The sequence below is a fragment of the Oratosquilla oratoria genome, chromosome 23, assembly GCF_046742065.1.
Source record: "Oratosquilla oratoria isolate Oo_2021 chromosome 23, ASM4674206v1, whole genome shotgun sequence".
Classification (NCBI taxonomy): domain Eukaryota; kingdom Metazoa; phylum Arthropoda; class Malacostraca; order Stomatopoda; family Squillidae; genus Oratosquilla; species Oratosquilla oratoria.
Window position 1 is genome coordinate 1230288 of NC_134799.1, and position 26285 is coordinate 1256572.

The window sequence follows — 26285 nt, forward strand, 5'->3', positions numbered from 1 at the left end:
CCTATATTAATCATGAAGACATTATTTCTTGGTATAATCAGGTTTAGGACAGGTAGGGGTTACATAGATATGATTTTTGTAGAAAGCCAGATATGTGATGAAGATTTAGGAAAAGGTAAGGATTTTTTGGGGCTTTTATGGATTTGGAAAAGGCTTATGACAGGGTAGACAGGAAGGCACTGTGGGAGGTATTGCAGATATTTGGTATAGGAGGAAAGCCGTTAAGAGCAGTCAAAAGTTTTTATAAGAATAGGAGCCTGTGTTAGAATTAGAAATGGAGAGAGTGAGTGGTCTGAAGTAAAGGTGGGACTTTGCAAGGGATGTGTCATGTCGCTATGGCTGTTCAATTTATACATGGATGGGGTGGTGCGAGAGGTAAATGCATGGGTAATGGGCCAGGGATTGGAGACAGTTAAAGAAAATTGAGAAAAATGGGAGATGAACCAGTTGTTGTTTGCTGATGACACTGCACTTGTAGCAGGATTAGAGGATGGATTAAGGATGTTAGTGACAGAGTTTGGGAAAGTGTGTGAAAGAAGGAAGTTGAAGATAAATGTGGGTAAAAGTAAAGTGATGAGACCTACAAGGGGAGACAATGGCAGCATATTGGAAGTGAGTATTACAGGAGAAAGACTGGAAGAAGTCGATAGCTTTAAATAATTAGGTGCAAATGTGGTGGGAAAGGGAGGAGTGGAAGTGGAAGTAGAATGTAAATTGAGAGAAGCAAGTAAATGCCTTGGGGGATTAAAAAGTGTAATGAGAAATAGACTCTGGGGTGATTGTGCTGACAGTATTGTATGGGGCAGAACATGGAAGAGGTGGAGTTTGAATGTGTTGGAGATGAAATGCCTGAGAAATATGGTAGGGGTTACTAGGCTGGATAGTGGGAAACAAGGAGAGAGCAGGGGTAGAAAGGAGGTCGGGAGATAGGGTTGATAAAAGAGTATTGGGATGGTTTAGACACATGGAAAAATGAGTGAAGAAAGATTAGTAACAGAGGTGGAAGTGAACATGAGGGGGTAACCAAGGATGAGATGGATGGATGGGGTAAAAGGGGCACTGAGAAAGAGGGGAATGTCTGCTGAGGAATGAAGGGAGAAGACAGAAGATAGGGGTGAGTGGAGAATGGTTGTGTATGGATGTTGTGGTGCATGGAAGGGAGTGGGTGGGGAATGAGGGGTTTGGGAGTATGTGTGAATGATATTTTGACACATCCTGAAGGGATTTCTCCCCATCATCTCTTTTTCTGCATGAGGGGACAGCCAGGTGTGTATGTGTATATGTGTATATGTGTGTATGTGTGTGTGTGTGTGGGGGGGGTGACATTAAATGAAGTCACCTTGCTGTGGATGTGCTGTGTCTTGCTGCATTGCTTCTGACCTAGGGTAGTGAGTGAGATGCAGGGATGACCTACCATCCAGGAGCCAAGAAAAGAGGGAGGGATGGTGAATGGGAGTGGAGTATGTGGGGATGAAATGGGTGGGAGTGAATTTATGCCTTTGACTTTGGTTTCCTCCCTTGTATGGGGGGAAAAGCCCTTGGTATATGTATGTATAATAGGGGTGCCTCACATCCCAAAGCACCTCTTGTGGTTATATCTTCTCTATAAGGTCATGGATAACTTCAGCATTCCACTCCATCACAGCAATAAGTGTAACTACCAAGCAAATGGTAAGAAGAGTTTTCACACTTTAAAAATAAAGCAATGTTTACACCACAGTCAAATGACTGATTACGGTCAGAATTACATTCCATAATTTTTTTCTATTTCAAGATAATTTTACACTACTGAATAATTCATCTATCATTGAATAAGTTGTATATATTTTTTTTAAATATGTCATAAATACTGTAACATATATCTTCAGTTCTTCTCCCTCGGATCTCTTCCAAGGTATAGACTACAATAGTTTTGGATTGGGAGTCCCTAAGCTTGGATTCCAACTTAAATCCTTCAGCCTTGGATGAAATTCATCCAAGTCATTGAAATTCAACCCAGCTGTTGACGAGTGTATCCACACCTTTACCTGGGAGCTGTGGGTCTCTTGCCATAGAGATCTGGTGTGATTGATCATTAGCTTGTTTGACATAATAAACACAGGAGTCATACATACATAATCAAAACCTTTTGTTCCAGACATCTTTCATACAATCAATGGTAAGACCTACCTTAAGGAAGTCGCACAAAGAACCCTTCTCATGATATGATGAGATGAGCCAGTATTCTGCTTGTAAGTTATCACCACGCTTCTCCACACCAATAAAATGAAGCAGATTTTCATGGGACATTTGGGGCAAAGAGAAAACCTCTTTTTCAACAATCCATGATTGTTTATCCTGAAAAACGGAAAAAGAATAATAAATTGTGAGGTTGAAGAGAGTATTCCATGCTACAATAAAAAGTATTTACCGTATATTTCCATGTATAAGACGACCCTAAAATAAAAAAAATTCACCCCTTAAAATTGGGGGTCATCTTATACTGCCATTATAAAAATCAGACCTTGAATTCTACGTGAGATGACTTGGTAGGCTAGCCTGCCAATAACCACCGATACACAGGAAATTATTCACATTATGATAAGAACTGGTAATAAAGGTAATTAAACCATATTTACCTTGTATATTATTGGCATATCTTTATAGTAAATGGCAATTGTTAATAAATTCGAGGAATAATTCTATATAAATGAAATTACAGTACTTTTAACTACTCTATGTAAACACATTTAACACAGCTGAAAAAAATGTAAACATCGAGCACTGGTTGCCTTTATAGCAACCTTTTTCTTTCACTAACTTTTCAGTAATTTTTAAGACTGAAAATAACAATTTTGGATTACAGTACATAAAACGTTTATCAATAAAAAAATATATTACAGTAGTTGAACCAGGAACGAACCAGGAACGTAAACAAATAATTTGTGTTAGTTAGTTGACGTGTGTTCTCGGAAAATCATGATATATGATTTGCTTTATTTCGTTTATTTTGAATTTATAAGGATACAGTAAGTAATTTATCTGGTATAAGGATACAGTTAAGTAATGAGAAAGAAAAGAGAAAAAGTGGAAAAAACAGCTGATAAACGTAATCAAAACAATTATTTTTATACGGTAGGTTTGATACACTGATGCTTTTGTAATTTAGCAGTCGTCTTATACTACCGATATGAGATAAATTCATAAAAATTTGCTCTAATTTTGTACCTTGTCTTATACAAAGGTCATCTTATACACGGAAATATACGGTAACTTCTTCAATACAAGTCAAATATTCACCCGTACATTAGCTGCCTGATGTACAATGATGCATCACAATATGCACATTATAAAATATTGAGTTACAGCTGTTATACTTGTTCTCTTTCACCAGAATGTTTGAGATCAAATGTCTGAGAAGTATGGTTGTTGTTGTTGTTGTCGTTCCCTAGACTGTCTGTCCGAGCAGTCCCGTCTCCCCAAGGAATGCCATAGCCGAAACTGGGTTTTCCCACAAATCCTTTATAGAGCGTATGTTGTGTTGTTTGCGTGCATGATTGTGTATAATGCAGTCTTCCATTATGTGTTGTATGGTATGGGGTGAAGTGTTACATCCTGGGCAGCTGTTCACAATGCGGTCATCCAGCCTCTTCTGGTAGCTTAGAAGTGCTGGGTGGTGACCGCACCGCAGTCTGGCCAAGTGGACTCTGTCCTTTCGTGGGAGAGAGGATTCAGAAGGGTGGATATCAGGGGGTCTGGCATGCAGCAGTGTGTTGTCTTTCAGTGTGTTAATGGAGCGGTGAGTGATATGATTATGAATATGTTTCCGGAGGCTGGTATTTGGTGGTTGTGGAGGAAGAGAAGAGAGTATCTGTGCATGATAAAGGTCTTTGGGTGTTGTTTTAATGTTTCTTGGTGTGTGTGGGTGTTCTGCTATGTAGTGTAGCGGGTGTAATGTGTTTGTGGTGGCTGCGGCAAGTGTTTGTGTGCCTCTCATGTCGAGGTGGTCCTTGACTTTGAGGACTTTTGTTTCATGGTGTAAATGGTCTGTAGGTGTTGTATTTGTGCAGCCTGTAATTGTTTTTAGGGCTTTGTTTTGTATGATTTGAAGGGTGTTGTGGTGTGTCTCACTGAGATTAGGAGCCCATGCAGGACTCGCATAATTCAACACTGAGCGTATGCATTGTTTGTATATTGTTATATTAGTTTCTTTGTTTTGTCCAAATGTTGTTCCAGTGATTGACTTAAGTGCGTTAAGTCTGGGTGTGCATTTGTTTTATATGTTTGTGATGTGTTGTTTGAAAGACATGGATGTATCATATGTTGTTGATGTAGAGATGAGGTGGTCAGAGCCAAGGGTTCCGACCACTCTCCATGATGTTGTTGGGGTTAGGCAGGGGGAGCAAAATGTGTTATCAGGAGAGGAGGGAGTGTAGAGGGCTTGGTGTGGGATATGTGTATGATTATGTGTGTTGTTCATGATAGTCAATGAGTCAAACTGAGTCTGTATATCAAGCCCTCTGTCTGTGTCAGGGTTGTCGACATACCAGGCAGACGACTTGGCGTTGAAGTCTCCACCCATGATCAGGTTGGGGATTGAGGCTAGTTGGCTAAAATGAGGCCTGAAGGTGTCTGGAACTGTGGGGGATGATTGGGGGGGAATGTACATGTTAACTATAGTCAGTGTTGATTTGTTGCCTGTGCGGATTCGAATGGATTGGATTTCTGTTGTGTTATCTGTGGTAGGGAGGAGAATTTTGGTTGTGGCACTTGTGTCCACAAAACAGATGGAGTGGTGGATCAGGGTGATGAGTCCACCGCCATAGCCGTCAGTCCGGTCTTGTCTGATGGTGGTGTAATTATGAAATGATGGTGTTTTGTGTGAGTGTCTTAGTTTTGTTTCTTGCTGCAACTACCCCTGGCCACCGGCTCTACGCAGGTGAGAAGTATGGTAGGTTACTTGGCTGGATAGAGAAATGAGGAGGCGAGGTGGAGAACAGGGGTGGAAAGGGAGTTGGGAGATAGGCTTAATGAAAGAGTATTAGGATGGTTTGGACACATGGAAAGAATGGGTGAAAAAAGATTAGTATAAGAGGCATGGAAGGCAGAGGTGGAAGGAGTGAACATGAAGGAATGACCAAGGATGAGATGGATGGATGGGGTAAAGGGCCATTGGGAAAAAGGGAAATGTCTGTTGAGGAAGAGAGAAGACAGAAGACAGGAGTGAGTGGAGAATGGTTGTGTATGGATGATGCTGAAATGCATGGAAGGGAGTGGGTGGGGGGATGGGGGGAGAGAGTATGTTTGAATGATATTTTTGACACAGCCCAAAGGGATTTCTCCCCATTTTCTCTTTTTCTGCATGAGGGGATGAAGAGGGGGGTCGCCAATTAAATGAAACAGCCTTGCTGTGGATATGCTGTGTCTTGCTACATTGCCTCTGACCCAGCGCAGTGGGCAAGATGCACGGATGACCTGCCATCCAGAAGGAGCCAAGATAAGAGGGAGGGAGGTGAATGGGAGTGGAGTATGTGGGGATGGAATTGGTGGGAGTGGAGTATGTGGGGATGGAATTGGTGGGAGTGGTGTATGTGGGGATGGAATTGGTGGGAGTGGATTTTATGTCTATTTTTTGGCTACCTCCCTTGTAAAGGGGAAAAAGCATTGGTATATGCACGTACGTAGATATACATACATATACTATTTCCAGTCATTTGCATTTTTTGGTTTTGAGATTGATTTCCCTTTCTTGGCTCCATGCAAAAATAATCTTTCCTGTTGGGTCCTGTCTCTTTTTCTCTAATTTTCTAACATACCTAAACTAAAATTCATGTATGGTTCCAACTTAATCTATATTTGATTTCCAACTATCATATTTAGATTTGAGCACATGTATTGTTTGTGCTTGGGCTATATCACCTTAGTTATTCCATATGTTTATAAATCTATATGGAAAACTATATTTCTTCACATCATTTCAAAATGTGGTCTTTCTTAATCTACTTCCATGACCTCTTAAAGCCTTCCCATCTTTAATCAGGAGATCTCTTCTATCAATGCAATTTATTCCCTTTAGTGACCTGATCACTTTAATGTCACCTCTTTCTCTTCAATCTTTCAAGGTTGGCAGACCTAGTGGCTTTAGTCTTTCCTCATATGGTTTATCTCCCAGGCTGGGCACCAGTTTGATTGCTACCCTTTGTATTATCTCAATCTTGCTTATATCCTTCACTCTGTGTAGGAACCACACTATTGAAGCATATTTGTCTTGGACATATCAGGGTTTCTATGAGTTCTTTCATCATCTCTTCTTCCATATAATGGAACCCCACTTTAATCTTCTGCAATAGTCAATATGTCTCTCCCACAATTCAACTCATATGTCTGTCTGGTAACAGGTTGTCTTTTATCAACACTCCCAAGTCTTTCACCTCTTTTGCTTTTGTAATGTGTTCGCTTCCCAAGGAATAGTTTAAGGATGGCCTTTTGCCGCTATTGCCCATTTCCAGTACTTGGCATGCTTAGGTTTTGAACTTCATTTCCCATTCCTGGTTCCATACAAAAATAGTATCTAGATTTATTTCCAATATTCTACTTTGGGGTTATTTCATGTTTGTTTAAGAGAGAGTGCCAGAGGACTGGTGAAGTGCCTGTATAGTTCCACTTTACAAGAGAAAAGGGGGCAAGTGTGACTGTAGTAGTTTCAGAGGGATCAGTTTGTTAAGTGTACTAGGGAAGGCTTATAGGAGGGTCTTGATAGAGAGGATTAGGAGAGGAACAGGAGTAACTGATGAAGAACAGTGTGGGTTTAGGACAGGTAGGGGTTACGTGGATCAGATTTTTTTTGTAAGATAGATATGTGAGAAAGCTTTAGGAAAAGGTAAGGATGTTTTTTGGGTTTTTATGAATTTGGAAAAGGATTATGACAGGGTAGACAGGAAGGCACTGTGGGAGGTATTGCAGATATATGGGATAGGAGGAAAGCTTTTAAGAGCAGTCAAGAGTTTTTACAAGAGTAGTAGAGCTTGTGTTAGAATCAGAAATGGAGATAACGAGTGGTTTGAGGTAAAGGTGGGACTTTGTCAGGGATGTGTTATGTCACTTTGGCTGTTCAATTTATACATGGTTGGGGTGGTGTGAGAAGTATATCCAAAGGTAGTGGGTCAGGGATTGGTTAAGGAAAATGGAGAAAAATTGGAGATAAGCCAGTTGTTGTTTGCTGACAACACTGCGCTTGTAGCAGGATCAGAAAAGGGATTGAGGAAGTTAGTGAGAGCTTGGGAGGATGTGTGAAAGGAGGAAGTTGAAGATAAATGTGGGTAAAAGTAAAATGATGAGATAAGGAAAGTGGCAGCAGACTGGAAGTGAGTATTAAGCGAGAGAGACTGGAGGAAGTGGATAGTTTTAGATATTTGGGTGTGAATGTGGTGGGAAAGAGAGGAGTGGAAGTGGAGGTAGAATGTAGATTGAGAGAAGCAAATAAATACCTTGGGGGATTAAAAAGTGTAATGAAAAATAAAGATTTGGGAATGGATACTAAGAGGAGATTGTATGTTGTATGAAGGAGTGATTGTGTTGACAGCACTGTATGAGGCAGAAACATGGAACGTAAGAGGAGTTTGAATGTGTTTGAGATGAAGTGCCTGAGAAGTATGATAGAGGTTACTAGGATAGATAGAGTGAGAAACGATGAGGTGAGGAGAATGGGGGTGGAAAGGGAGTTGGGAGATAAGGTTGATGAAAGAGTATTGGGATGGTTTGGACACATGGAAAGAATGGGTGAAGAAAGATTAGTAAAAGAGACGTGGAAGGCAGAGGTAGGAGTGAGCATGAGGGGGCAATCAAGGATGAGATGGATGGATGGGGTAACAGGGGCTTTGGGAAAGAGGGGAATGTCTATTGAGGAAGGACAGGAGAGGACAGAAGATAGGTGTGAATGGAGAATGGTTGCGTATGGATGATGCTGTGATGCATGAGGGGGAGTGAGTGGGGGAAGGGAAGTGAAGGAGTATGTGTGAAAAATAAATTGACGTAGCCCGAAGGGATTTCTCCCCATCTTCTCCATTTCTGCATGAGGGGACAGAGAGGGGGGTCACTGATTTAATTAAGTGACCTTGCTATGGATGTGCTGTGTCTTGCAACACTGTTTATGACCCAAGGCAGTGGGTGAAATGTAGGGATGACCCAGCATCCAGAAGGAGTCAAGATAAGGAGGAGGGAAGGGGGTGGATGGGAGTGTAGTATGTGGGGATGAAATGTGTGGGAGTGGTTTTTATGCCTTTATTTTTTGGCTACCTCCTTTGTAAGGGGGAAAAGGCCTTTGGTATATGTATTTACCTAATTGTAGTATACTGGAAAGGAGCAATGCTTGTTGGGTCCAGTCTCTTTTCTCTAATTTTGTAACATAATTTGACTTATATTCATGTATAGTTCCAACTTAGTCTATATCTTTGATATCCAATTATCATATTTGGATCTGAACTCATGTATTTTTTTAATGTGTGCATTTCAGCAATGCATAAAAATTAAAACTCAAACAAGTACATATTCAATTCTGGAATCCATTGGATGAAATCTCGTATAATACAAATTTTGTGAAAATTAGTTTCATCAATACATAGCAATCTAACAAGAGGTAAGTCTGAATTTCTCACCTGAACAGGGAAGATCTTGACAGCAACAATTTCAGTTGTTAGAGCAGCTTTCCATACAGCCCCAAAGCGACCTCGGGCTTTGATTTCAAGGAGCTGGATTGGCCGCAAACCCAAGGCAGGGGATGGGGGTGGAAGTGGTTGAGGTTCCATGTGGGGCAACTCCATGAAATTTGCCTGCAACGACCATCAAATATTTGAAGTACATTATGAATGGGTTTCTATGTACATAATTTACAGTTAAATTCCCCCCAACCCCCTCCACTGTCATTTTACACTTTTTGTGTGGCCCTTATGCTGCTCAGTTGCCACAAATATGTCATGAATAGCAGTGAGGGGGTTTACAGAGTTTAATTTAACCCTTTTGCTACCTGATTATTGAAACTGAATACATTAGCATTATTACATTACTCACCATTTTCCACTTGCGGTAGACATAGAACAGGACGGTAACCAGGATGACAACTAAGACAAGGGCACCCAAAGTCCAAATGACTGTGTTCACTACTGCAACAGAAGGCTTCTCAGTTGTTCCTGTAAAAAAAAAAAAAAAATTATGTTTGCATGAGTACATTACTAGATTTTAATAAATTTCCAAACAAATAATCCACTGCATCTATATTGAACACAAAACTCGTAAGTGATTACTATTCTCTACACTGAAGAAAAGCATAAAATACTGAATACATGCTCTTTCACAGAAATAGCAACCCAACTACGACATAGTACCACCCTAATGGTTTGAAAGTTTGAGACAACATTTATGTCTACACTGTCATACCTGGGGTGGAGGTGGAAGGCAGAGCTGGTAAAGGCCTCCATGCAAATTCTCGGTTACAGAAGTTCCCATCACAACAGCAGAAGGTATGCTCCTTGGATGGCTTTTCTACTCCATCAGTATTAACACATTCAAGTTGGTCATAGCAGTTTTTGTCATCCAGCCAACATCCTTTCAAGGTAACCTCATCCTATGATGTAAAAAAGATGTAAAATTAGGGATACCATGGATGATATGGGTGACATTGATGACATGTAACTTGGCCACAATACCAGCTGACTTCTGGTGATGAAAGAATATTTTCAATTAAGAGTATGCTAAAGTTTTCTGTGACAAGAAATCAGTCTATATATAACCTGTCATAGATGGCAAAACAGAATAAAATCATTTGAAATTAGACAGTTATCAACAATACTTTCATAGTACAGTCAAACCTCGGTTTTCGAACATAATCCGTTCGAGAAGGCTGTTCGAAAAGCGATTTGTTCGAAAACCGAAACAATTTTTCCCATTATAATCAATGTAAATAATTTTAATCTGTTCCAAGTCTAAAAAACAACTTTTTCTAATTTTTTTTTTAATATTTTACACCATAAACTGCACTGTATACTGTTTACCATAAATAAAAAAGGGTACAAAATAGACCATGTGTTTTATTTTAATAAAAGATATCCTATCTAAAAGTATAAAAAAAACAAAATGCAAATATTTTGTATGTTCTTTTACCAACTGTAACATACAGAACATTAAAGGTTATGATACAATAAAAAAAAATTTGAAAAAAGGGCATAAAATTGTTAGTAACATAGAGTAACATACAGTACAAGATCATGTGAACAAAAACACATTTTCATCAATTTTTCGAAGGAGAATCATCTTCCATAAAAACGTCGGGTAAGTCGACTGGAAGTGTCGTCTCTCTCGCCCTTCTCTTCGGTTGGGGAGACGTTGCCACAGGGTGTTCCTTCCTTTTCATGAAGAACCTATCTAGAGTCACTTGTTTTTCCCTTTTTTTTTAGAACTTTACGGAAGTGGCTAATAACAACATCATTAAATGCATAAACGGCTCTACTGCTTGCGGCTTTATCTGGATGGTAAAGTTCCACAAAGTTCTGGATATCATTCCATTTAGCACAAATATCCTTGATATCAGCAGTAGAGGCATCCTTCCTTCCCTCATCCTAAGACATCTCCTCCGTCAACGTCTTCTTCTGCTCTTCCTGAAGGTGCTGGAGTTCTTCTGTTGTCAGCTCGTCACGATGTTCGTCGATTAGCTCCTCGACATCACTGTTGTCCATTTCTAAACCTAGATTTTGGCCCATCCTGACAATTTCTTCAATAAGTTGAGTTTCCTCTTGGGCTTCCTCTTCCTCTTCAGCACCAACATCAGCTGTGCTCGATCCTGCGCCCGCGAACCCCTCAAACTCTCGTTCCGTCACACACTCGGGCCACAATTTCCTCCATGCCGAATTCATCGTTCTGTATGACACTTGGTTCCAGGCTTTGTCGATGAGGGTGATGCAGTGGTAGATGTTAAAATGATTTTTCCAAAAATCTCGAAGGGTTAGCTGCGTGTCACTAGTCACCTCGAAGCATTGTTGAAAAAGGAATTTGGTGTAGAGCTTCTTGAAATTTGCAATGACTTGCTGGTCCATGGGTTGAAGCAAAGGTGTTGTATTAGCAGGAAGAAATTTGATTTTGACAAAATCAAATTCCTCTGTCAAGTCTTCTTCTAAACCTGGAGGGTGGGCAGGAGCATTATCCATCAGAAGACAACAGCGTAGTGGCAAATTCTTTTCTTCCAAATATTTCTTGACGGCGGGGGCAAACACCTCATGCACCCACTCAGTACAAATTTGCCTCGTCAGCCAAGCCTTTGTGTTTGACCTCCACATAACAGGCAATCTACCCTTGATAACATTATTAGCCTTGAATGCCCTTGGATTCTCAGAATGATAAATAAGAAGAGGCTTTACTTTAAAATCACCGCTAGCATTACCACACAACAAGAGAGTTAGCCTATCCTTCATTGGTTTGTGGCCTGGCAACGACTTCTCCTCACGTGTGATGTAAGTTCTTCGTGGCATTTTTTTTCCAAAAAAGTCCAGTTTCGTCCATATTGAACACTTGTTGGGGAACATATTGCTCGGCCTTGATGTAATCTGCGAATTCCACTTTAAACTTTTCCGTGGCTTCCTTATCTGAACTTGCTGCTTCCCCATGACGAACAATGGAGTGTATCCCACTTCTTTTCTTAAACTTTTCAAACCACCCTCTGCTTGCTTTAAAATCAAACCCTTCCGGAATAGTGCTAGGATCTTTTTTTATCAAATCTTCATACAATTGTCTTGCTTTGGCACAAATTGCATCTTCACTAAGAGTATCACCTGCTAACTGTTTCTCATTTACGAAAATCAGCAAAAGTTTCTCCACTTCCTCCAATACCTGTGGCCTTTGTTTGCTAAAAACACTTGATCCTTTAGCCACATCACTTGCTTTAACCTGGTCTTTATTTTTTAGGATGGTGCTTATCGTCGATTTCGCCATCCCAAACTCCTTAGCCAACGCAGACACACGAACGCCAGATTCATATTTCGCTTTATTAATTCTTTTTTAAATTCAATAGTTTTGCGCACTACTTTCCTCTTTTCTTCACCACTTGAACTTGCTTTCTTTGGACCCATGATTAGGGGCTAATACACGATGCAAAGATGAAAAAAAGTCAGATTTACGTAAATAAGAACGAACACGTCTGCTCGGAATGAACTTTGATCGCAAATGCACTACAGAGGAAGCGTCCTTAGCGTTCGAGTGCCGAAATTTGGTCGAGTTCTGACGTAAAATTCTCGAACTTTTTGGCCGAAAACCGATTTGGTCGAGAACAGAAGCGTTCGATAACCGAGGTTTGACTGTATTAGGTAATGCAAAATATATATATACACACATATATATATATATATATGTGTGTGTGTGTGTGTATTTACCTAGTTGTATTTTACGGGAAGGGGAGCTATGCTCGTGGGGTCCCGTCTTCATATCTCATTTTATCTAAACTATTTTTAAATTCATGTATTGTTTTTGCACACACTACTTTCTCACCTAACTTGTTCCAAATGTCTTTTACTCTGTGAGGAAAGCTATTCTTTTTCAGATCTCTTCTATAGCTGTCTTTCTTGATTTTCTTTCCGTGTCCTCTTGTATTTCTTTCATCCCATTTTATTAGATCCTCTCTATCAATAATTTCTATGCCTTTCATGATTCTGTAAAGTTATCAAATCTCCTCTCTCTCCTCTTTGCTCTAGTGTCTGTAGCTCAAGTTTTGCTAGTCTCTCTTCATATGATAGTTTTGAGAGTGTTGGTGCCAGTTTTGTAATTGCTCTTTGTATTTTTTCAAGTTTTTTATGCATCTTTTTGTACTTGGTGACCACATCGTTGCTGCATATTCCAATCTTGGTCTTATCAAAATGATTAATATTTTCTTTACCATTTCTTCATCCAGGTATGTAAATGCCACTTTGATTGTTCTTATTAAATTATAAGTTTCTCCAAAAATCTTGTTTATATGTTTCTCAGGTGACATATTATTCATAATAATGAATCCCAGGTCCTTCTCATTTTCTACTTTTTTTATACTTTCTCCCAATTTTTATGCTCCTGTTATTCTGTTTTTGCTTTTTCCAAATTCCATTATACTACACTTTTTGGTATTGAACTCCATCTCCCACCTACTCCATTCCCATACTTTATTGAGATCACTCTGTAGTGACTCGCAATCTTCTGTGTTCACTTTTTTTAACAGTTTTGTGTCATCTGCAAAGAAGCTCATGTAACTTTCAATTTCTTCATCCATATCATTAATATATATAGCAAACATTATTGGGGCCAAAACTGTTCCTTGGGGAACACCGCTTATTACTTCATCCCATTTTGAGTGTTTGTCTCATCACTACTCTCATTTTTCTTTCTTGCAAAAAGTCTTCCATCCATTTAAGTAGTTTGCCCTGTATTCCTCCTTCAGTTTCTAATTTCTTAAGCAACTTCTTATGTGGTACTTTGTCAAAAGCTTTTTTTAGGTCTAGAAATGCACAATCAGTCCATCCATCTCTTTCTTGTATTATATCTATTAGCCTTGAATAGAAACATATTAAATTGGTGACATATGATCGTCCTTGTCTGAATCCAAATTGCCTTGGATTTAGCACGTTTTTTTTCTAAATATTTTACCCATCTACTTTTGACAATTCTTTCACAAATTTTTGCTATTGTACTTGTTAGAAAGACTGGCCTATAGTTGATAGGGTCTTCTTTATTTCCTCCTTTATATATAGGTACTATATTTGCTTTTTTCCAATCTTCTGGAACTTTTCCTTCTTTCAAGGAACTGTATATTATGCTATTTATTTTGTCTGCCAGTTCATTCCTGCATTCTTTCAAAATCCAGTTTGCTATTTCATCTGGTCCATGCGATTTTCTGACATCAAGATTACTCAAGTGTTTCATTATTTCATTCTTTGTTACTTCTATTTCTTTCATAGCGGGACTTTCTCTTTCCATTCAATCTCTTCAGGTTGTATGTTCTCCCTTGTAAACACAGATTTAAAATGCTTGTTCATAATTTCCGCCATTTCTATTTCCTCTGTGTATTCAACTCCTTGTCTTAATTTCTCCAAATCTTGTTTGTTTTCAGTTTGTTTACAAATCTGTAAAATAATTTTGGTTGATCTTTACATTTTTCTATGACATCTTTTTCCTCTCTTCACACTTGTACATATTCATTTCTATAACAAGTATATATTTTCCATTTTTCAGGCCTTTTGTATTTCTTCAATTTGGTCAAAATATTCCATTTCTCTTCCACTGATGTTTCTTCTTTGTATATTTCTTCCCAGTTTTCTTTTTGAAAGAATTCTCTTATTTTATCAAAGTTTGTTTTTTCATATATCATTCTTCCTTTTCTATATTGTTCATTTCTTTTCATGTATTTTTCCTCATTTAGTTCCAGTTCAATGAATATGTGGTCACTTTAACTTATTGGTGTTTTATATTCAATCTTTTCCACTATTCTAGGTTCAGATGTGATTATTAGGTCTAGTCTCGATGGTTCTTCATTTCTATACCTAGTGTTCTCCTGTATCCACTGTGTCATTGTATGGTCAATAATCATCTCGAGTAGAACATTTCCCCATGAGCCGTCTCCACTCTTTACTGTCATCTCTTCCCAGCAGACTTCTTTGCAATTAAAGTTGCCCACCATAACTATTCTTCCTCCATCTTCCATTATCTTATCTAATGTTATCTTTGTGTCTTCTAACATACTCTTATGTTCACTCTCTTCCCACGACGCTGTTTTTGGAGGCACATAATTTATCACAAACTTTCTGCTCTTCTTATCTCTGTCTTCCACTTCGATCATAATCATCTCTACTGTATTCTTTCCATATGTGACACCCCTCACGTTTATATCCTTCTTAGTCAGGAACAGAACTCCACCCCCTTGTTTTGTCTCTCTGTTTCTAATCCAATAATTATATGCATCATGTCCTACACTGTTGGGTGGTAGTGGACCTTTTAATTTCGTTTCTACAATTCCCATTATGTCCGGTTCTTTTTCCTTCAGATAATCATTCAGCTCATTCAGTCCTGTTATTAATTCATCTATATTTGTGTAAGACACTTTTAGTTTTCTGCCACTTCCATTGTATTCTCTGTTTCCCTTTTGTTTTTCTCTAGTATGTCGGATTTCCTTATTTTCATATTCACTACTCTCCAATAGAATTTCTCTTTTCCTCTGTTCCGTTCTTGTTTTTTTCCTTAGCTTCATGTCTTTTTTTTCCTCCTCTCTTTCCTCTTTATTCATTTCTCTTTTTATCCATACCTTTTTATATTGTTCACTTGTTGCTAGTTTCCCTGTTTTTGCTAAGATATTCTCTGCCGTCGTTTGTGACCTGAATTTAATCTTAATTGGTCTGGACTTATCTGTACTATACTTCCCGAGTCTATACACCTCTTCAATTTGTTTCATGATTTCAGGTTCATCTTCCTGAACTAATTCTAGTAAACTGCTTACTTTTTCTTTTTCCTCATTCATTCTTGTGTACAGATGCTCCTCAACTTACGTTTTAGTTACGTTCCGAACGGCCGAACGTAAGTTGAAAATGAACGTAAGTTGTTACTGTACTCTACATCGGTAAATTCTATTACCGTATCTTATAAAACACCCCTAAATCATTAATTAAACACATAACATTGTAAAATAATAACATTAATTTCAAATAGATTAAATTCAAGCAACATAAATTGAGATGGTGGAGGCAAGGCATTTTCAGTTTGTCGTCTGCGCAATGTAAACAATGGACGCAGCGTCGTGCGCAAGTATCGTTTGAACTACAGAGAGCACAGTAAACTAAAAAATTCACTCGAATTTTTTTTTTTTTTTTTACAATTTTTTTTTTACCGTCAGTTCAAACGTAAAACCAAAAAAATGTAAAACGAATGAACGTAAGTAGAGGAGTGTCTGTATATGTATATATACAGTCAAACCTCGAAAGCCCGGACCCCGAATCCCCGGACCCTCGTATGACCGGTCGAAATGAACAAAGGGCAGACTTTTCAAGCAAAGTTCCCTATTTGTCCGGTAGGTGACAGCGACGGCTGTACACGTGTACTCAAACCCAGACCAGTCAAGCCGCCACCAGGGCTGCCGGTTCGTAGAATTTTGTACCAAAAAGTAGTAAAATAGCGGCATGTGGCAACTGCACAAGGACATGAGGAAATTTTTTTCTACATATCAGCAGGCTGTTAAAAACATTCAAAAACTCAAACTTTTGTTTAAAAATCATAGAACTAGTTATCAAATAATAAATGGTACATCAAAATATGACTTTTATTGGTAATTGTGTTACTTATAAAATATACCCCGAAAGATATGTTTTTACCGTGTAGAAAAAAAATTCTACGCTAAATTTTCAGCTTTCTTTTAGCGATGATAATATAGAAAGAAAAAAAATTATATCTTACTGAATATGTTAGGGCATGGGGGCCTTATATACATTCAAGAATAAAAAAACTAGAACCAACATTTTGTCAAAGTTTGACAAGTACTTTATATCTTGCTATGAAAGTCTGCACACGCCCGAGAAAAATGTATGCCCCGGTATGGCAACACTCCCATTCTACACGGCAGTGTAGAAAACGCGGCAACCCTGCCCGCCACCACTGTGCCGCATGCATACCTTCCGATATTTACAGTGTATGTAATAAAAAATACAGTACAGTACACTGTATATACAGTACATTTACATGCCTGTATTACAGTTATTATTACAGAATTATTAGTACAGACGCTCCTCAACTTACGTTTTAGTTACGTTCCGAACGGCCGAACGTAACGTGAAAATGAACGTAAGTTGTTACTGTACGTTCCAGTAATGTATGACCGTTCATACTGTACTATACATCCATAAATTCTATTACCGTATCTTATAAAACACCCCTAAATCATTAATTATATACATAACATTGTAAAATAATAACATTAATTTCAAATAAATTCAAGCAACATAAAGTGAGATGGAGGAGGAGGAGGAGGGGGAGGCAAGGCACGTTCAGTCTGCTGTTTGTGCCATGTAAACAATGGACACAGTGTCATGTGTAAGTATCGTTTGAAAGTCTCATACTACGGAGAGCGCGCTAAACTCAAAAATTCACTAAAAAAAAAAAAAAAAATTACAATCGGTTCAAACGTAAAATCGAAAAACCGTAAAATCGAAAAAACGTAAAATCGAAAAAACGTAAAACAAATGAGCATAAGTAGAGCGTCTGTATTATAGTATTATTATTACAGTATTGTTATTATTACAGTGTTAGAGTATTATTCTTGTGTGTTTCTATGCCATATCATACATTACCTATACATATACCGCTACGAAAATCTACGGGTATTAGGGCGATATTTTCGATGACCGGACTTTTGGCATGACCGGACCACCCTTCCCCCCAATTAGTCCGGGCTTTCGAGGTTCGACTGTATATATATAGAGTTTGAGTGCATGTGTGTGTTAGTGAGGGGTCCCTTACTGTTCCATCCTTGCCCTTCTTCCACAGCACAAAACAGTGATTCCTCTTCTCAGGGCTGGAATCTGGCACACATTTTTGTGAACCAGAACATGCTTCACCACTGGTGTTGCACATGGACTGATTGTAACGATCACATTCCAAAGGCGGTCTTGTTGGTCCACTGACTCCCTCTGCAGAAAAACAAAGGTTCATAATTACAACATGTCTACTGTATAAGCATGTAAACATTACATAAATATACCAAGCCTTTTTCCCCCTTACAAGGGAGATAACCAAAAAGGAAAAGGCATAAAATCATTCCCACCCATTCCATCTCAGAATACACTCCACACCCCTTTTTTTAATGTTTACATTTTTTTTTAATGTAAACATTAAAAAATATATATACAAAAAATCCAATGGTAAATCTTTATTTCATTACTATAGATAATCTAAAATATTTTGTATGATTATTGCTATCATATTTCAGACATGGAAAACCCCTAACAAAGGTTTAAAAACATTCAATTAAAACTTTTTCATTGCCAAAACCATTTTAAAATGTTATTCTAGTTGCTACCTGGCAGTTTTACTCGGCTAAGGTAATCCTTCATCTGTTAAAGTTACACCTCCGTGATATAAAAAAATTTCCATCATCAAATGGATTTAAATATATACTGAACTATCACCTTCCATTATCAGAATATATCTGTAAAATTTTCCCAACCTATGTCATCATGTTAACTAATTTCCTGGATTCATTCCAGTCATCACACTCCCTAGACACCTGCCACAATAGATCATAGTGACTGACATCTCAATGACACAATATGGCTGACATACATCTTCACTGGCAGAGTCAAGTACCCCAGATCAATTACCTATTGAGAACCTCACATTTGTACAATGGAGTACCCCCAAAGAACAAAAGTATTACCTGCACTATTTAATTTATTCACAAGTGACCTCCCCACACCAAATTCAAGTCATAACATCAAAGCTATCACCTTTGCAGATGACCTAACAATAATAGCCTAACACAAATGCAAAAGAGCTGCCAAAACACAAACATACCTTGACAACCTGAACTCGTGGTGAGACAACAGAATAGCAGCTCCCCGCAAGAAGTCATCAGTAACACCACTTACCCCCATTCATGAATCAAAGAAACAACCAACAGTCAGCTTAATTGGCCAAGTTCTACCACTGGACAAGACCCCTAAAGTTCTAGGCTGAATTTCTTTGACAAGCTTTCTCAGCCCCATAGTGTGAAAAGATCAGAAAAATGAGGAATCTGACAGTCAAACACACTCCTAAATGGAGTGATCAAAGACATACATCCACCCATAGACACATCACCACTGGTGCCATCTAGGCAAGATTAGCTGAGAGAAGGCTTTCATGTGAGTTGCCAATGTCACTTTTTTCCCCAATCCTCAAGGAACAGAATGAAACACAGGGGGTCAAGTGAATTTTGTGGTGGCATGTGGCAACCCGCACCTTCCGCCTCCGCTAGCACAGTATACAACACCAAAGGCCTCTTCCCCTTATAAGGGAGGTAGCCAGCCAAAGCATCTAACCACTTCACTTCCATTAATCACCCATTTGTTTCCCTCTCATCTTAGCTTCTTAATGAAGGGCAACCCCTGTATCCTGCCCACTTTCCAGATCAGAAGCAATGCAGCAAAACACAACACATCCACAGCAGGGCCAGCCACTTCATTTACACTGCAACCCTACCTCCTTGTCCCCTCGTACAAAAAATTGAGAAGACAAGAGGAAACCCTATGGGCTGCATCAAATTATCACCCACAAACAACCATTCTCTACTCACACCTATCCCCTAGATTCTCCCTTCATGCTCAATAGACATTCCCCTGCTAACTCAAAGCCCCTTTCACCCCATCCACATCCTGTTCTTTTTCCTTATCTTTCCTTATATTTTTCCTTATCTTTCCAAACCATCCCAATAATCTTTAATTTACCCTATTTTCAGTTCCTTTTCTGACCACACCATCCTCCTCTTTTCCTATATTTCACTCTATCCATCCTTATAACCCCCAGCAATACTTCTTAGACACTTCATCTCAAACACATTTAAACTTCTTATTTCTCCCTCTCTTATACTCCAAGTTTCTGGCCCATATAGTGTCATAGGCACAATCACCCCTTCATATAATTTCCTCTTTGCATACATTCCCAGATATCTTATTTTTCATAACACTTTTCCTTCCTACCAGACATTTACTTGCTTTCCTCACTCTACAGTTTACATCTACCACAACTCCTCTGTTTCCTGCTACATGTGACCCTTAATACTTAAAACTATCCACTTCCTCTAACATCTCTCCTCTAAGACTTACCTTTACTTTACTGCCCTCTCTCCTTGTTCATTTCATCACCTTTCTTTCATCCACATTAACTTTCAAAGTTCCTCCTATCACATACATTCCCAAACTCTGGCACTAACTGCCTTAGCCTTTCCTCTGATCCTGCCGGAAGGGAAGTTCCACCATCAAACAACTGGCTCACCTTACACTTCCCTCCCCTCTAACAAACCTATTGAAAATCATTACTAGCACAGACTTTGGGAAACAAAACAAAAAATTCTAATGACCCTCTATAATCAGCTCACAAGAACTAGCTTGGAATATGCTTCCATGGCATGGTTTCCAACAATCAGCAAATCAAACATAAATACCTTTTACACTACAGAAGGGAGCACTGAGAGTAATAACAGAATGCACCAACACCACCCCTACGAGACATCTGTACTTGGAAACTAAAATTCTTCCAATAAAACATCATATGAAAATGACAGAAGCACAATTCTACACCAGGACCCTGAACAGCATATACCCTTCACATCACACCTCACAAGCACTACCAAAAGAACACAGATCCTGGTGTGGCAGCATCTTCATCATAGGACCACCCCCAACCTCAAGAGTTAGGGACCAACCAACCACAACATACCCCTGCCACTGGCTCTCATGCAGGTGGCACCAATCCCTGGGACCAGCTTCAGTTACCCAGGCAAGTACCACAACCCTTTTTGTGACAATGCACCTTCACATCTTTCCTGCACTGAGGGATGATTCTCCGGCCGTCATCCTTCTTTGCCTACTACTAGCCGAAGATATAGAGCAAACCTGGGTTCACCACAAAATACACATATCCAACATGCTCCAAACCCATCAACTCAAGCTGACAGATAAAGGGCTCAGTTCACTGCAACTCATGCAAAAACTGGGCCCACCTCACTTGCACAATATTTGCCGACATAAAACAGTGCACAAACACCTGGACCTGTTCTATTTACCTACTCATAACTTCACTCCCACCATCCCACTCCCAGCCTATACCCCTACCCACACCCTGACCCTTGCCATCCCCTTCCCCACTCTTCCTCCTCCTTCTGACCCAGACCCTAATCATTCACCACCAGTACTCCAACCCTAAACAACAACCTACAACACATACAGAACACACATCAACATCTTGCAACATAACATTGATGGCATCAACGCAAAAAAATATAAACTCGTACACTTCCTCAAACAACAAAACATACATATTGGCATCACAGAAGAAATACTGCGACACTTAAAAAAACACACACACACACACACACACACACACATTTCATAATTTCAGACTGACAGTAATGGCAATGGACACATCACCCTGAACTACCAGTCCATCTACTCTATGGACATAAGTGCCACTGCCAAAACCCTCCTCCTTACGACAGACATCACCACTGAAACCCAATTAATCCAAATCTGAAGAGGTAACAAACCCACAATAACAAAAGTTAACATGTACATCCCCCCACCCCAATCATCTCCCACAGTTCCAAACACCTTTAGGCCTAACCTTAACCAAATTGCCACCATCCCTAACCTTATCCTGGGTGGTGACTTCAACGCCAAGTCATTGGCCTGGTATGTCAACAACCCTGACACAGAGGATATGATTTACAAACACTACTTGACTCACTGACAATCATGAACAACATAATCACACATATATCCCCCATTAAGGCCTCTACACTCCCTCCTCTCTTGACATCACCTTCTGTTCCCCCTGCATTACTACAACAACTTTATGGAAAGTATTAGAGCCCTTAGATCTGACCACTTTCCAATTATCACCACTAAAACATATGTACCCCAGTTGGCCACAGATGCACATACACCAATTATGAGAGAGCAAACTGGGAAGCTTTCACTGAGGAGACAGAGCAACAATTTGACACAAAACAGTACACCAATCATAGACATAGATACTACTGTAGACACTTTCAATACAATCATTAAAAAATGCTTACAAGAAATACATCCCCAGAGGCAACAGAAAATCACACAACCCCAATTTCACATCAAATATCCAAGGCCTCATCAGAAAATATTATATACTTAAACACAATACCCCCACACCTATCCCTCAGAACATAGCAGACCAAATAGAGGCACTAAACACCGAGATTAATAACAGTATAAATGAACAAAAAACACTAAATTGGCAAACATTTGTCAACACAATCACAAAACAAACACCAGAAAATTATACAAGAGACTCAACAGCATTACACTATCCAACAGTAACATGCTCTCATGCAGCAATAACCACAAGTCAACTTACCCTCAAAAAGACAAGCAAACACATAAATCATTTTGCACGGACAAGCCATCTCACCGCTCACCCTGACGACCAATGCATCATTTGACATAAGACTTCCCCACAGACTCAGACTACACACCCTTCTCAGACAGCTACACAAAACATATAAAGTAACATCCACCTAAAACACACTGGACCACATGAAATACATGCACTCACCAACATTGCAAACTACAGCTATTCACACAACACCATACCCAACACCTGGAAGCATGGGAAAATCATCACTATTCCCAAGCCCAACAAAGACCCATCATTTCCAGTATCACCCCACCCAATCACACTTCTCTGCATCCCCTCCAAAATCAATCACCTAATATTACAACTCGTCACACCTTGTTGAATCACAACACAGTTTTAGACCACATCACTCCACAAACACTCTTCTGATAAACCTCACACAGTTTTTTTGATGGCATCAATTTAGACAAGCTCCCACACAGAACACTTCTCATAACACTGGACATCAGTAGAGCTTTCAATGCCATCCCCATCACAATCTTGCAAAAAAATATATGATAAAGATATGCACAATAATACCAAAAGACAGCTGGCGAATTATACGGCAGGTAGAAATGCTTATGTGTCATATAATGACTGTCATCAAACACCAGAAACTTTAAGAATGACGTACCAGAGGATTCAGTTCTATCCCCCACACTCTTTAATCTACACATGCACGATATACCCACACCATACACCTAAGAAATGCGAATCTCTTCTTACACAAACAAACAATTACATGCACATACTGTAACACAGACAAAGCTGCAGCAATACTGCCATCATACTCAGTGTTTTCAGTGGTTTTTCACATTCTTGAGTCCCAAGGACTCGCTATATAAAAAATTGTTGAGCCCCCCCCAGAAAAAAATTGGAGTCCCCATTTCATCATTTAATTTTCCATAAAAAGTCTTCACAAATAAGGTTAAGATTGGTGTGACTAGCTGAACAAAATGTATATCTGACTCAGGTCAGTTTACAACATAAAAGTTAATGTAAGGTTATATATTCTATTACAAATCAGTAATAATAATTTCATCATCCAATATTTCATAAAAAGTCTTAAAAAATAAGGTTAAGACATGGTGTGACTGGCTGAACACTGATCAATCATTGCACCCTTTGGTGAATGTGCTGCTTAGACCGGCCTTTTTGCACACAGTTCAAAACATATCGGGGTATTTGGTCACATTGCTTGAAGATTGGATAGCAAACCAGGATCTAAATGATGAATCATTCTATCATAATGCAGCCCACCTTCATCTCAAATCCCTCAGTTTCACCATTCTCAATCCTACCATCAGCTCTAATACTCATGTAAAAACTTGTGATTGTCTTTAATAGCTTTCTTACAATCACATATCCGCAATACATCCCACAATGCCTTCTTGTCCATGTTGCCATATGCCTTCTCTAAATTTATAAAGGCCCAAAAATAATTCCTTAAACACTCTCTTCCTTCAAAATATGAACAATCACTACTTTTCATATCACTATTCATACTACTACAGTCCCTAAATGCCCTATCAACCACACTTCCATCCACCACCCTTTCCCATGTATACTTATTCACGACTCCCTTCTTGAATACTGTGTTCGCTATTTTCAACTTTCTACACATATCCAGCATCATCTCTCCATTAAGATTCTTACCAGGCACTCCAAACCCACCTACTATTCTATTTATTGGCTCATTTCCCTACCCTAGCAATGAGATCCCCTAATAACGCTACATTGACAATCCTCCCAAAACTCACTAAACACTCATTTACATCTATCAAAAAACATATAAATAAAAAAATAACAGAAATCTTTCCTCTTCACTTTTCTCACAACCAAGTCCATAATCATTTACAAAAACCCACATCACCCAACCCAGTTTGACCTACACCCTCATTAACCTTGAAGATGTTTCCCTCAACTCCATGGATTTTCCTTTCTCATCACTTGCCCTATCCCTCACCCCCTCATCACTTTCAACACTCTCCCCACCATACTCCCAAACTTAGAATCACCCCTCCCTTTCAACCTAGTTTCACTTCTAACATATCCATCTTCACACAAACATACTGCCTATCTCTTCCTTTATATCTGTATCACAACCAAGTACAATGACTTAAATCTTTGAGTTCTGGATGAAGTTCCCCTCCCGGCCCCTCTTATGTCTCGACTTCTCATAGGACATACAGGGAACAGGATCCCTAGTCCTATCACTCAATCCCACTTTGTTGCCTTTTACAACTTGCTGGGAAATCACAGAATCAATTTTTTAGTGTATTTGGAATGGTATATGGCAAGGTTATAAATGAGATTAGGAGAGGGGGAGTAACTGGTGAAGAATAGTGTGGATTTAGGAAAGGTGGAGGGTGTGTGGACCAAATTTGTGGAATGGTGGATATGTGAGAAAAGTTTTAAAAAAGGTAAGGATTTTTGAGGGCCTTTACAAATTCAAAGAAGGATTATGACAGGGTAGACAAGATGGCATTGTGAGAAGTACAGCAGATATATGGAACTGAGGGAAAGCTGTAAGAGCAATCACGAGTTTTACGTAGGCAGCAGACCTTGTGTTGGAGTTGATAATAGCGAAAGTGGGTGGTTTGAGGTGAGGTAGGACTGAGCCAGGGTTGTGTTCTGTCAACATGGTTGTTCAATATGTACATGGAAGTGGTGGTACAGGAGGTAGATATGAGGGTGTTGGACAGAGGATTGGAGATGGTTAGAGACTGGGAGGAAGTGGGAGGTGAGCCAGTTGGTGATGGAGTTTTGGAAGGTATGTGATAGGAGGTTCAAAGAATAGTGTGTAAAAGCAAGGTGATGAGATACACAATAGGAGAGGGTGACAGTAAACTGGAGGTAAATTTTAAAGGAGATGGGTTAGAGGAAGTGAAAAGTTTTAAATATTTGGGGTAGCATGTTGCAGTGAGCAGAGTGGGGGCAGAGGTAAACTATAGAATGAGGGAAGCAAGTAATCTTCGGGTCATGAAAACTGTTAGGAGAAATAGGTAACTGGAGATGGATGCAAAGAGAAGACTGAATAAAAGGATGATTATGCCTCCAACACTGTATGGGGCAGACTTGTAATCTAAGGGAGGCAGTGAGAAAAAATCTAATAGTGTTTGAGATGAAGTGTCTGAGAAGTATGGTGGGTGTTACAAGGATGGATAGAGTAAGAAATGAAGAGGTGAGGAGAGATGGAGGTGGAAAAGGAGCTAGCAGATAAGACTGGGATGGTTTGGACACATGGAAAGCGCGAACGAGGAATGACTAGCAAATAATGTGTGGAAAGCAGAGGTGGATGGATGGGGTGATGGGGGCATTGAGTAAAAGGGGAATATCTGTTGAGCTGATGAGGAAGAAGGCAAGAGTTAGGTGTGAGTGGAGATGGGTTGAGAATGGCAGCCTAAAGGAATTCCTCTTTGACTTCTCTATTTGTGTGTACAGAGACAAGGAGGAGCCACCATGTAAATGAAGTGGTTAACCCTGCTATGGTTTTGCTGTGTCAAGCTGCATTACCTGACCTGGACAGTGGACAAGGGACAGAGATGACCATCCACAAGGAGCTAAGACGAAAGGGAAATGGGCTGTGGATAAGAGTGGCATGGGTGAGGGTGGATGCATGCCTTGGCTGGCTACCTCCCTTGTAAGGAAGAAACCTATTGGTACATTGAGAAATATATATATACAAACATATATTCTATCTATATACCAAGGGTTTCTTTCCTCTTATAAGGGAGGTAGCCAAGTCAAAGGCATGCATCCACTTCCACCCATTCTACTCCCATCCACCACCCTTGTTTCCTTATCATCTTAGCTCCTTGTGGCTGAAAGATCATCCTTGACTCCTACAGACTACCTGGGTCAGAAGCAATGTAGCAAGAAAGCACATCCAGAGCAAGGCCACTTCACTTACATGGTGACCCCCATTCTTCATCCCTTCATGCAAAAATTAGAGAAGACATAGAGAAATACCTTCATTGTCAAATTAGCCACACAAAACCACTCCCCCACCTCCCCAATCCCCCACCCTCTCCCTTTCTTGCTCAACAAAGAAAAGAAAAAAGATGGGATAAAAATCTCCTTGGGCTTAATCAAAATATAATCCATACACAACCATTCTCAACTTACCCCTATCC

The 26285-nt window shown here is 39.5% G+C and overlaps 1 protein-coding gene across 19 annotated transcripts in view; it reads right to left on the minus strand.

Annotated features, from left to right (window-relative positions):
- The window catches only part of put (activin A receptor type 2 punt), a 163707-nt gene that overhangs the window by 99703 nt on the left and 37719 nt on the right, over positions 1-26285 (minus strand). For all 19 annotated transcript variants that reach the window (XR_012967522.1, XR_012967521.1, XR_012967523.1 and 16 more), the window contains 5 exons: positions 17485-17654; positions 9412-9598; positions 9046-9164; positions 8634-8807; positions 2170-2337 (listed from right to left, as the gene is read on the minus strand). Coding sequence is in view for 10 of the 19 variants with exons in the window: in XM_076206416.1 (XP_076062531.1) it covers positions 2170-2337; positions 8634-8807; positions 9046-9164; positions 9412-9598; positions 17485-17654 (818 nt within the window). In the remaining 9 variants the exon portion in view is untranslated. The remainder of the gene's footprint in view (positions 1-2169; positions 2338-8633; positions 8808-9045; positions 9165-9411; positions 9599-17484; positions 17655-26285) is intronic.